Raw genomic sequence first — 13,143 nt, forward strand, 5'->3', positions numbered from 1 at the left:
GTATTGGCATCTATTGTTAACGGGCCTAGTTGAGCAGCAAAGTGTAGGCAATTGTATTTAGTTGACACGCTGTTGATTAGGGTTTGCTAGGTCCCCTCTCTAGCTTATAAAAGGGTAGGTTGTACCTATCAATCGCTTTAATCCATTAAAAGCTGCTATATCGAAATAGGCCATAGAGAGCAAGATCTGTTATTCCAATAGATCCCTGATTGTCAGAGTGATCTAGTTTTCTTCAAGTGAAGCAATGGCTCAAACAGGTACTCTTTAATTCCGCTGTATTTATTGATCTTGGTGTTTTACAATCATGTATGGATCCGTTTGTTATGAAAATATTAATTGTTTATGAGAATAATTTTCTACATGTGGTATCAGAGCCGATCGTATATGATTGTAGAACCCAATTTTTTTTTTTGTGATAATACCCTAAAAAACCCTAAACTGGTACACTTGTGACAAATTTACCCCAAACTATTTTTTTGACCACCAAAAACCCCAAACTGATATACTTTTGACAAATTTACCCCAAACTCGGTATACTTATGACAAATTTACCCTATGTTAGTTTTCGTTAAATTTTATTCTCAAATTATTAAGTTAAATAACACGTGACGCTTAACCAATATACCAATTTAAGATTTTACGTTCCGTTTGTCACAGTTTACAATTTTTATGATTTTTTTGTGGTATTAATCCAATTTAGCATAAGGTATATTTGTCACAAATTTACCGCTTTAGGGTTTTTGCAGTCGAATAAATTAGTTTAGGGTAAATTTGTCAAAATGTACTTAGCTTATGGTTTTTTATAGTTAGTCTGGGGTAAATTTGTCATAAGTTTACCGCTTTGGGGTTTTTCATGGTCAAAAAAATAGTTTGAGGTAAATTTGTCACAAGTGTACCAGTTTGGGGTTTTTGAAGGTATCAACCCTTTTTTTTTTTGGACAAATTCAAAATCCTCCTCTTTGAGCCGAATATTGGCATTATTTGTGTGTGTGTGTGTGTGTGTGTGTGTGTATTGCTTGATTAATCTCATAACCATAGGGCTTTTTTGTTCTACATGTTGAGATCTTTCCAACGATATATAATTTGCATAATTTCGTTGAGAATTGAGAGAGAATTTTGAATTTGAAATTATAGGGTTTATGCATGAAAAAGTTTTAGAATTTTCTAATTACTTGCAATTGATTGATGTTCGATGCAAATCGTTGTATGGGTATTGTTATATATTTGTTTTAGTATCCTTTTTGTTGTATTAAATTAAATTTTTTAGGGCTTAAATTTAAGAAAATCGAATTTCGGCCATAGAAGGCTTAGTTCCGATCGTGTCCTCTTGATTCTTGGGGTTAAATGAACGTGTCGTCGATTCGTCGTGAAGGGTCTCCAGGGTATGTCACGTGCTTGGTCGGCGATGGCTGGAATAGTCAGATTGGTTGCGGAGTTCATTAGATCTTGCTGTGTTTGCCTCTTTTTCGATTCTTTTTTTTTTTTTTTTTGGTAATCCGAGGGTTCGAGGCTTCTGTTCTCGTTCCTCCGACGCATTTACTGGTGGATGTTACTGACGAATGATCTCCGTCAAATAATGCCATGGCCATAAGTTCCATGTCAATGTTTCAGTGTGACATAAGTAAAGAACTGACTTTCATTCTGGTTCGTATTTTGTTTTTGTGTTTTTCATCCTGCGTTGCGTGTCTCAATTTTGATTACTTGCTTTAAATAGAAAAAAAATTTGTCGTTGAAATTACATGACGTGCTTTTCTCTACAATGGGCGTGGTTTGGTTTAATTTTTTCAATATTATTAAGGTTTATGATATCGAATACACAGGAAAACTGCGGGCTAGACTTCTAACTTGAATTGTCAACTTGATGAAATTTGTTGAAAGATAAAGAATGGTACTTTCCACATACAAGAGTAGGATAATACTTAATTTTGAGTTTGTTTTGGGGAAACGATCCATTGGTTCCCACTATGTCGGAGTCAACTGTCGAATTGACTTGGGCTCCTTTGCACTATTTCTTATCATGAAAGATCGAGGCTGAGCACATATAAGACATGTAAATCTATTCAATGTGCAAATCACCCGGCTCGCGGTATTTTGATCCTGCCCCTGCTTGTGAATTTGAGGTGTGATGGTTGACAGTTGGCTCAGCTCGCGGGCGTGCATGGTGTGTTCAATTCTATTGAATGTACCTTTAAGTCAGTTGCATATACCTTGGAAGTGCGCAAATATATTTTGCTATCCGGCTCGTTCCTCTAGTCAAAATCTGTTTTTGGAGTTTGAACTGCCATTCTTTTGATCGTATGCTACTGGGTAGCTCATTATTGTTTCCTTGACTCCTTGTGCCGTGAAAAATAATACAATCCGCCCCATTAGAATTGAGATTTTATGAGGCGGTGTATTGCCACAGAAACTACTCAATCATTATCTTGGCCTTTCTAGGCTTACCAAAGTGCTATCATGCATTCATGGATGCCCAAGAAAGGTGCTTTTGATGAGTGATAATTTAGTCTTATGCCACTGCACTAGAAACTGCTGATACATGAGTTGTTGTGTTGGCATGCTTAACTTGAAGGAGGAGTCCAATGTACTTAAAGAGTAGTATGACTTGGGACAATTATTCTCGTCGCCTACATTATACATTCTCCTTGAGTTCTGAATCTCTTATGTTAGCCCTTTGCTTGCTATGCTGTTGCAATTTTTTACATTCCAAGCTTCTGTTACTCTTGTCCAATCTTACGTAGCGTCTTTGACTTATCCTCAATACCACCGTGTTTTCCTCTGTTCATCAAAGTTTCATGAATCTTGGTTAATCCTGAAAAATCATAATGGTGATCAAGTTTCCGAGTGGTTTGTCAAAGCGCCCTCATCTATATTAAGGAGCAAACTCTTGGAGGTTAAATGATATCTTTAAACAGATGCTTGTTGGGATATGAAATCTTCACTAAAGATGATGAAACAAGACTTCCTTTGGCATTTACTTAAAGGTGCTTTGAATGGTTTTTCATAAATTACTTCGTTTCATCATAAAATTACCATGTCTCATTGTTCATATGAGATGTATTGCATAATCTTTTATTCCAAGTGTTTCCTTTTGAGTTATTGTGTTTGGATTGGTTCATAATAGCACAACAATGAGAAATGCTTAATGTGTTTAGTTCTATTGCGTTTTGTGGATTTACAATCTTTTGTCATCTAAGTTTTCATCATGATATTTTTTTTTGGGCTGCCTTTCTTTCTTGATTGTCATCAAGTTGCTCTGGTTGACTCAGATTTATTTCTAGAATTCATGGCTCGGAAAAGTACGAGTCTTTCTTGTGTGTGATAGGTTAGTGATATATTAAGGAATAGTTGGAATTGTGGTAAATTCTGGGTGTAAGTTTAGATTGGATGCTGCATATTAATAAATAAATAAATGAAATTGTGGCAAAAATTGTTGTTTGATATATGCAATATGATCTTGAGAAGCACATGTTATAAAGTGTTTCATATTGTTAGATGAATTTTGGGCATATATTTTTTGGAGTTTTGTATTGATAAAAATTAGTATATACAATTACTCGCCCAAAGGGAGTTATTGTGTATGCTAATTTGAAAATTGCATGAACATAAATTTCAAAATTAAAAGATGGGGATGTATGACTCAAAAAGATTTATCTGCCCAAAGGGGATAAATTTTTTAAAGTTATATGTAATTCCCCTCTATATTGATATATTAGAGATGAATGATGGGGATGTGTGACTCAAAAGGTTTATCTACCTAAAGGGGATAAATTTTTTAGAGTTATGTGTAATTCCCCTATATGTTGAGATAATGGAGATATATATAATTTAAAGGATTTGTCTGCCCAAAGGGGATTGATCCTTGAAGATTATATGTAATTTTCTTTTATCGTCTCTATATATTGATATCATGGAGATGTATATTAAATGATTTGTCTGCCCAAAGGGGATGGATCATTGATAATTATATGTAATTCTTCTTATTGTTGCTTTATAAACTCCATGCTGTAAATCTCTTTATTATTACTTTATAAACTTCATGCTGTGAAAAATAATTGTGCATTATACACTCGCCCAAAGGGGAGTTTATAATGTACTAATTATTTTTGTTGAAATATTCATTGCCCATAATTGATCTTATTGTATTATGTGTGACAAACAGTTACTTTTGCTATAACTAACAACAATGCCACGGTTGAAATGTTAATTAGATCAAATATTATACCGTTAAGGATTTGGTCAAAAAGGGAGATATTGTGATTGACAATATTAGAATTGAGTCCATGTTGGCTGATTCTCTAATAAAAAGGCTTATGACCCATTTTGTTTAAAGAACATGTAAAGAATATGGATGTTTTAGAATCTTTTGATTTCTTTTGTTAGTGGGAGTTATATAGTTTGTATTTATGGATATTATAGTTATATGCATCGATAATGCTTTTATGATGTCTATTAAAGCATTTATTTTTAATGATTGTTGTTATTGATTCTATTGTTATCTTTTCTCCTGTTGACTGAGAAATAAAATAGTATCTTTAAACAAATTTTAGTTTAAAGATGACTGGATGTCACTGATTATGAGATTTCATGTTGGATTGTGACATAATTGTGCAATTTTATGTTGTTTAGAAATCGCACTGAGGCAATTTCATGTTGTTTAGAAATTGCGCTAATGCAGTTTCATGTCGTTGAGAAATTGCATTGAGGACCGATAAGAAATAGTGCATATTTTGATCACATGTTGGTACTATTTCTTACTACACTACTAGGCCCATGATCCATGAAAATATAATACTTATTATATGTGATTATGGAAGGTCTTGTGTTGGCATTTTCTTAACACATTGATCTCCATAGTCCTATACTGAGGTTATATAGGATTGGATTGGTATTGAGATGCCATTATTGGAATATTATTTTTTAAAAGTTGTGGCCACATAAAACAAAATTTTAGTTATTAACCCGATAGTGTCGTTTTCAATATAAAATCTTTTTCAAAATAAAATAAGTTAATTAATGTAGCCCAAGTGGGAGAATGTTGGAAATTTCCTATAATATGGGCTTACATTAATTAATTGATTTTCTATTTTAAATAATCGGGTTAATGGATATTTCAATATTTGTTCAACCCTAAAGTGATCTGATTGAATTGGGTATTGTCATCTATTATTAACGCGCCTAGTTGAGCAAAGAAAGTGTAGGCAATTGTGTTTGATCGCCCGTAATGGGAAGGGTCTAGTTGACACGCTGTTGATTAGGGTTTGCTAGGTCCCCTCTCTAGCCTATAAAAGGGTAGGTTGTACCTATCAGTTGCTTTAATCCATTAAAAGCCGCTATATCGAAATAGGCCATAGAGAGGAAGATCTGGTATTCCGATAGATTCCTGATTATCAGAGTGATCTAGTTTTCTTCAATTGAAGCAATGGCTCAAACATGTACGCTTTAATTCCGTTATATTTATTGATCTTGGTGTTTTACAATCATGCATGGATCCGTTTGTTATGAAAAGATTAATTGTTTATGAGAATAATTTTCTACATCTTATGGACCTCAAGTGAGACCTATACGAACCAACGGATATTGGGACAACAACATCGGCTGCACCCGATACTCCTGCTTCCGGAATTAGGATGCTAAAAATGTCTCCCTTTGCCTAAGTTTCTATGTCTGTTGCTGCATTAAGTACTTGGAGATGCTTTTAGATTTATAAAATTGAATGAACGAAAAACACTTTCATCATTCACAAAAACATTTAGATATGAATTGTTGTCAATAATGAAATCATCTTTCATTTGACTAATTATTTGGCTAATTATTTCAAGTAATATAAACGATCATTTTTAAGATAATGTTTTTCGAATCATTCATTTTCTGCGAAATAAAAGTAGACTATATTCAACCATTGAGCAAATCCCAGTGGTCACCCGGGAGAATGTAAAGGATTCGAATCCCCACATTTTGAGGGAAGTTGAGGTGGGGATGATTAGTTTTTTATTTTATTCATATACCCTATAAAGAGACATGGCAAAAGTTTGAGAGTGAGTTGAGAGTTAGAGTATGACTGATTAAAAAAAACAAAGAAGCTTATATTCATACTAATAGGGCAGAAAGGTATCGCTCACTAAGAATTTCAGAGCTGCTACTATATATGGGAAGCAACGCTAAGCGAGGGGTACTATTTAGTTCATAACAGTTTCTTTTTCAAAAGAAAAAATAAGTAAATGGAATTCGTCTTCAACATGTCACTATTAGGCGGTTATATCTGTTCTTGTTAATTTTGTCTCATGCGAGATATGGCATGCGTTTGATACGCGAATCGGCTAGCATTAGATTCATGCAGTATAATAATACTGTGACGGTAGCTCAGTTGCTGAGAAATGTACGTGTATGTTAATTACACGCATGAAAACATACAAGATTGTTAAAGCAAATGATTTGCATATTTATGTCAACCCATTTGGGTTTGATGCATAGTTTGAGCAACAACGAAGATTAATCTTTTATACATATTTTCCGATTAAGGTCGAATCATCGTTGTTTTGTGAAATTAAAATGTTCAAAACTTTCCATTCTAGGTCAAACACATGTCCGACTCACAAAGTTAATTATATCTTAACCTCCAACTCATTGGAGGGGGTTCTCCTCACGTACCATTCGTGACGACTCGACTGGTTCTCGAGAAAAGATCGATCACATGGGTGCCTGCCCGAATGCACCCACCAAGTTCTTTTCTTGAGGTTCAAGATATTTACGATTTTGCCCCCAGAATTTTTTTTTCAGAGAAGTACAAACAGAAGCTATCGCCCCCACACGTCACGTAGGAGGGATGCCAACAGAGAAGAGAATACATAAAAAGCTATGGAATGGAATGGAATGGAAAGAGACCCTGCTACCCAAACACCAAACGGAACTTTGTTCAACAATAAAAGAAAGACCACATCTCACTCACTCGGCTAGCGAGGTAGGAATCGGATCCGGGCTTCGTAAGAAGGGGGCCCATCTTTGATTTTACGTGCTGCCTCTCCATATGTCATTTCCTCTTTGTTACCCCGGCCACGCCCCTCGAAAGTGACCCAGGCGGCTGGGTCCCACTCGAACTCCTCCCACCAGCCTTTGTCCCCAAAGATCGAGAAGCTTCCCCTCATTCCGTTCGAGTCCAACGGTAACTTTCTGAGACCACGACATCCGTTTATTCTGAATTCCACCCCTTGAGGGAAAAGTAGAGCGTGGTCGCAAATGCTCCTTAGTTTTGGAAGATCGGAGACGCCTAGGAATTTGAGACGTGAGAATAGTCCTGAAGCAGCTAATTCCTCTCTTGCAATTCCATCCCCGACTATTTTCTCCATCGAATTGCAGGTCACGACCAACAAACTTTGGAGTTTCGGAGCGTGCATGAGCCAAGACAAGTCCAAAAATCCGCATCTTACAATCAAAACTTCAACGAGGCTGGGGAAGCAATAGCACTTGGGCGCTTGTCCTATCCCTTGATTAATCTCCATCTTCACAAGCATAGGGCAATTGACAAAATTAAGCACCTCTAAATGCGAGAAATTGCCGCTCCCTTTTAATGAGTGACTTATTGGGATGTGGGTCAAGCCCTCGCAATTCTTGATAGCTACTCTCCTTATGCATCTCTGAAAGGATTGGAATATTTTTAGGGCAATGGAAGATTTTTGCACATATATAGATAAATCTGTGAGACCCTGCATGCGCCCTAGTTCCTCTACCACTTCTTCTTCATTCTCTAGCCTCGATTCCCAAGTGCTGAACACATTCAATGGTAAGCTTGCGACTACCCCTCTCGGAATTAGGATGTGCCCCATCATATCTAGTAGCAACCACCGTAAACAAATCAAGTTCCTAATTTCCCTAGGCATCTCATTAATGTAAGTGTTCGACAGGTTCAAGTACCGTAGGCTAATCAAATTGCAAATCCCTTCGGGGAATGAGTCAATATTCTCATTGTCGGACAGGTCAAGGACCGTCAGACAAGCCGTCATGGAGTCGAAAAATCCTCCTGGCAAGACACTCACTTTAGTTTCCCTTACAATCAAAGTTTTGAGCTGGGAACACCCGGGTGGTGCTTGGTCGATATTATGAATCCATTTTTCCCATATAGATACTTTCTCCGCTTCCCCCCATTTGGACATCCCTTTTGTGGACATATCTTCTTCCTTCTCTATCACTAGCAACTTGTTCTCCCTTTGCCCGTGGTCACGAGCGATCCAGATCGCCATGTCACGGATGACATCGTGCATCTTTACATACTCTTCCTCTTCCTCATCATCATCATGCCCACTTTCCAATAGACAAGCCATCTTTAAGCTCCCCAAGATATACTCCCCCTTCTCCCGCATATTGTATACATCATTGGTGTCTCCTAGCAAGCCCTCTCCAATCCAGAGTTCAATAAGGTCACGTGATCCTATGCGGTAATCCTCAGGGAAGAGACAACAGTAAAGGAAGCAAAGTTGATCGGTAGAGTCATTTAAGCTAATATAACTGAATTCTAGTATGTGGTACACTTCCTCCATACCTGATAGTTTGTATGGATTATTCCTAAGCGTTCTTAACGCATGCTTCCACTCAGAGGGCTTCTTTCTATTGGCCATGGCTTGCCCAACTGTTGTAAGGGCTAATGGCAACCCTTTGCACTCTCCCACAATGTCCTTGGCCAGCTGTAGAATTTCTGGATGAGAATGTATAGTCAATTTGCTGATGTTGTTCTCAAATAATCCCATGGCTTCTTCGAACTTCAAGCACTGAACTTCGAAGGTTTTGTCGGCTCGCATTTGGTCGCATACTTGCTCTGACCGAGTAGTGAATACTACTTTGGATCCATTCTCGAAACTAGGATGAGGAACTCCGATTTTGGAAAGGTCCATGCTTGCCCAAACATCATCAATCAACAGCACAAACTTCTTATGGGTCAAAACTTCCCACAAATAATTGATCCTCTCATCTTGGGACCATCCTCTCCAGCTCTCATCTTTAATGTTCAGCCTTTTCCTTATGGCGTCTTGAATGCTATCTTCATTCACTTGCCTTGAAACCACCACCCAAATAACGACATCGAATTTGTGATTTGCATGCGAAAGCTTCTCATTGATCCTTTTCATGAGGGTTGTCTTACCCACACCGCCCGTTCCATACAACCCAATCACTCCTACTTGTTTTTCATCCATGAGCCATTTCCACACTTCATTAAGAGAAATATCAAGCCCCACAGGCTTGTCCATAGGCTTCTTGAGCACCGGAGGAGGAGGCAACAGTGACGTGAGGTCTATAAATTTTTCTCTCTCATTTTGAAGCTGTCTCACTTCATTGAGCAATTGATCAACTCTTTTCCCCAATTTATAACTTGACCGGCAGTTCCGAGGAAGCCAACGACTGAGACATTTGATTTCGTCACGTTCCCTGGCTTCTCGAAGAATTTGATCTACTTCACCGGAAGACTTTTGCACCCTGCCAAACCAGTCCTCCACTTGTTTCGTGGGCCCCACATGTGCTTCTACTTCTTCGCGTTCCACCTTCGTCTTCACATCTCCGCTAATAGACTTCAGGGCTTTATTTTTTTCATCTAATAAGCGGACGTTATCTTTCAGATTATAAATGTAGCCCACGGGTTTACTGGCCAAGCCCCATAAACCTTTGACGGTTTCTAAAAGAGGACCTGCGAGTTCCATAGATTCTTTCGGAGATAACAGATCGGAAAGTCGACTATTTAGATGGGTTGGAAAAGGAGCGAATGGGTGGAGTTCGATAAGCTCTGCTGTGTATATCTCGATAATTCCAGCTAGCAGACAAAGGAAAGAATTTCGGAACCTTTTTTTTTACTTCGAGAAGAGAAATGGAACAATTTTTCTTCTTCTTGTTTCTTCGTCTAGGTCGAGCTGCGAAGAAGAAGAAGAAGAATTTCTTTTATTCATTTGTTATTCCATAAATTAGTGTCTCATAATAAAAGCATCGTTAAATGTATATAGCTTATGGAGAATATAATTAGTAAAAGTGACGTCACATGAATCCATTTAATTTACAACCAAATTAAACTAAAATCTGAATGTTGAAAAGATGACATAGCAATTTGAAGTGCGGAATTGTTTCCTCATTACATTTAAATTTTTAATTGACAAGAACAAAAAATACTTGGACAGGTTATTTCTTTATTAAGTTTAAATCGATAAATAGAAAGAGCAAAAGAAAATTGAAAGTGAACTAGCATAAATTCATTTTATTGCTAGTTCAAAAAGAATCTTTGAAAATTAAACAACTATTGACATATCTTACTGATAAAATAAATTAGAAATTCACTTAGCTCGAGTTTTACACGTTAATGCCATTTACTTATAAGAGTACTAGACAACTCACTAACTTGATTAAAGGGCAGGTGACGAGCTTGAGTCTAAGGTCCGAGCTAAATAAAGTCTTGCATGATGCCCCTTGTGATTTAATAAATATAATAATCTCTTAATATAATAATCGGTCTTAGATGGCATGAGGGAGGGAAACCTAAGAAGGAAATCGTTTGATTAGCTCAACCAAATCTGTGTTTTGGGCTTATTGGGCTTGGACGAAGTGAAAATTTATAACTTTATCAAGCACGATGATTACTCTTTATAATTTCCCAATCCCTCTCAGACATTTACTAAAATTAACTTTAATAGCTGAATCCCTATTTATTTCAAGAAATGAGAACTTACTTCTTTAGTGCAAATACTAATTAACTCAAAATAGCACAATAGTTATAGTTATTAATATAGTCGATAAGTTGTCAAATCTACAAGACAATTTACCAACCTCGACAATCATAAATGTAAGATGCTGCTTATTACGAGAAACGAAAAACTTACCCATCTATCGAAAATATTACTTATTGGAAAGCAACACAATAGCTACTTATGCATTTTATGCCTTTGAAACTATAAAGTGGGTACAGGCGGACATAGAGATCTACTTAACATTAGTAAATTTTGCAAGAGGTGGGTCACGATTGACAGAATGATATTAAATTTTAGGTTGATGTACTCATCATGGGTGATAAGTTCTCAATCCACATAACAAGTGTAGTTTATCAATTGTACGTACAGTGACTTTGCATATTAAACTTAGGGCCAACTAAAGGTTATATTGGCCATGATAAATAGGTTCGAGATTCATATTCATCAATATATGTATAAAGATGTACAATGTAATGAAAGATAAGTTCCTAAAAGGTGTGGACAAATTAAGTTCCTTGATTTTTTGTTGAAGACTATACCAAGATCGACCAAGGCTTTAATTAGTAAAAGATAAAACTCGAAATCTCATGTCAGAAACGCAAAAATAGGATCCAATTTTTGCAGTACAGTGAAAATGGCGAAATTGACTCAATTTTCTTTAAAATGACTTTTCATGGTTTAAGGATGTTCGAAATTTTAATCTTGCTCTGCTTGCTAAGCTGGTACGGAGGCTCTTTCATGACTGACTTGTGGGTCAAGCTTATTAAAGGTCTATATTTGCCACATTGTGACTTTCCTGAGGCTGTGAAAGGTACTAAGGCCTCTTGGGGATGGAGTAGTATCTTGGAAGTAAGGCAGATTACATATGAGGGACAATACGGCAAGTAGCTTCTAGAGATAGAGTTAAGGTGTGAAAGGATAGATGGGGGATAACGACGGAGGAAATCAAGCTTATATTGGCTAGTAATTTTATGTTAATGATTTGAGATGCCAGTATGTGAGGCCTAGCCAATGTTAGGTTGCAGCTAAAGAGAAGGGTGCCATCAACAACTCAACCATGGTGACATCGGCAGTGAAGAAAAAATTATGTGGCCTTTCGACAGAAAAGGACAGTTCGACAGCAATATCTGTTTTTGTTTTTGTGTTACCCTATATTTGAGAAAGGAAGGTCCATCTATCTCAAAGGTGGTGGAAAGCAGTGTATGGAAATGGATTTGGCCTCCATATTGTCCTCCAAAATGATTATGCACTTAGGGAAACTACACTGTTAATGCCTTGGCATCCTATAGCAACCTTTTCAAGAGGAGGATCAGAAATGATGCTAGTTGTGTGTTTTGTGGAGTGGAGGAGACTCTGGAACATATTACTCTGTTATGGTTTAATGGAATATGTCAGGATATGGAGGAGAGGAAGCAGCTATTTCCAGGATCATTGCTTTTGTATGTCGATATCTGTGGAAGGATCCTGTTAAGGTGCTTAAGCAGCTGCAGCAAGCTTTAACTGAGTATGTTCACTTGAAGAGGCAAATGCAGTTGGACAATCCTGATCAGAGGAAGAGTGAGAAGGAAGATGCCAGAGATATTGATTGGAAAAAATCTCCACAAGGAGTCATAAATATTAATGGTTATTTCAGCTTTTTACTAAAGGATAACAAGGCGGCAGTGGGAGTTCTTGGTCAAGATTATTCAGTTGTTATAGCTGGTGGTAGAGCGTAACTGGTTGCTGCTTCTGATATGAGCTTTAGCATTGAAGAAAGGAGTTCTTTTAGCCAAAGAAAAGCATTGGGAGTAGATCATCTTTGACACCGATTCAGAAGTTGTCTTTAAAGATGTTGCTATACCAAACTAGTTCATGAGATCGCATTACCTGTGGTGCAAGGTACAGGAGATGCTTCGAAGCAACACAACAGCTTTACCCAGTTTTTGATTCTTAGGAGTGCTAATTAATGTAAACAAGTGGACGTGTCCTAGTGATTGGAATTGTCACCCCCAATCCATTTAAGTTGACTTACTTTTGTATGAATTCAGAACTTCAGCCGCCACGATTTTGCTGTTGCCCTTGTACCTTTGACACTTTACCTAATACGTCCAATTACTTTGGCCAAAAGCAAAAGGAGAAGAGAGGCCGAATTTGAAATGCTTTATTATTCTCTCATTTTGCGTTAGATCAACTTTTTTAAAGCTTAATATCTCAGTGTCGAAATTTTATGTTTTTCAACTTAACTAATGATAAGTGAATTGAAACTTTTGGTAATAGATGCATTCTAACACAAATGTGAATGTTAGATTATCTTCATTAAGATGCTCATAGAGAGTTTTGGTGCACTTATCCTTTAATTTTTTGTTAGCTTAATCACCAAAGTTTTATGATAGTTGAGTCAAATTTCATGTTTTTGAACATCATCATCGTATTGGTCTTAATTCAAACT

The 13,143-nt window shown here is 36.9% G+C and overlaps 2 protein-coding genes across 2 annotated transcripts in view; both read right to left on the bottom strand.

Moving 5' to 3' along the window:
- Nucleotides 1-13,143, bottom strand: part of LOC108957141 (probable disease resistance protein At1g15890) — a 63,997-nt gene that overhangs the window by 49,640 nt on the left and 1,214 nt on the right. The gene's annotated exons all lie outside the window — the stretch shown is intronic.
- LOC104452327 (disease resistance protein RPS5) lies at nt 6,951-9,683 on the bottom strand. The gene has a single exon (XM_039314710.1). It carries the CDS (start codon nt 9,681-9,683, stop codon nt 6,951-6,953), a length of 2,733 nt encoding a protein of 910 aa, XP_039170644.1.

This window comes from Eucalyptus grandis, chromosome 6, assembly GCF_016545825.1.
Source record: "Eucalyptus grandis isolate ANBG69807.140 chromosome 6, ASM1654582v1, whole genome shotgun sequence".
Taxonomy (NCBI): Eukaryota; Viridiplantae; Streptophyta; class Magnoliopsida; order Myrtales; family Myrtaceae; genus Eucalyptus; species Eucalyptus grandis.

Bases quoted from the DNA above. Each gene is read 5' to 3' on its own strand.
- LOC104452327 (XM_039314710.1), bottom strand. From the start codon at position 9,683: ATGGAACTCGCAGGTCCTCTTTTAGAAACCGTCAAAGGTTTATGGGGC.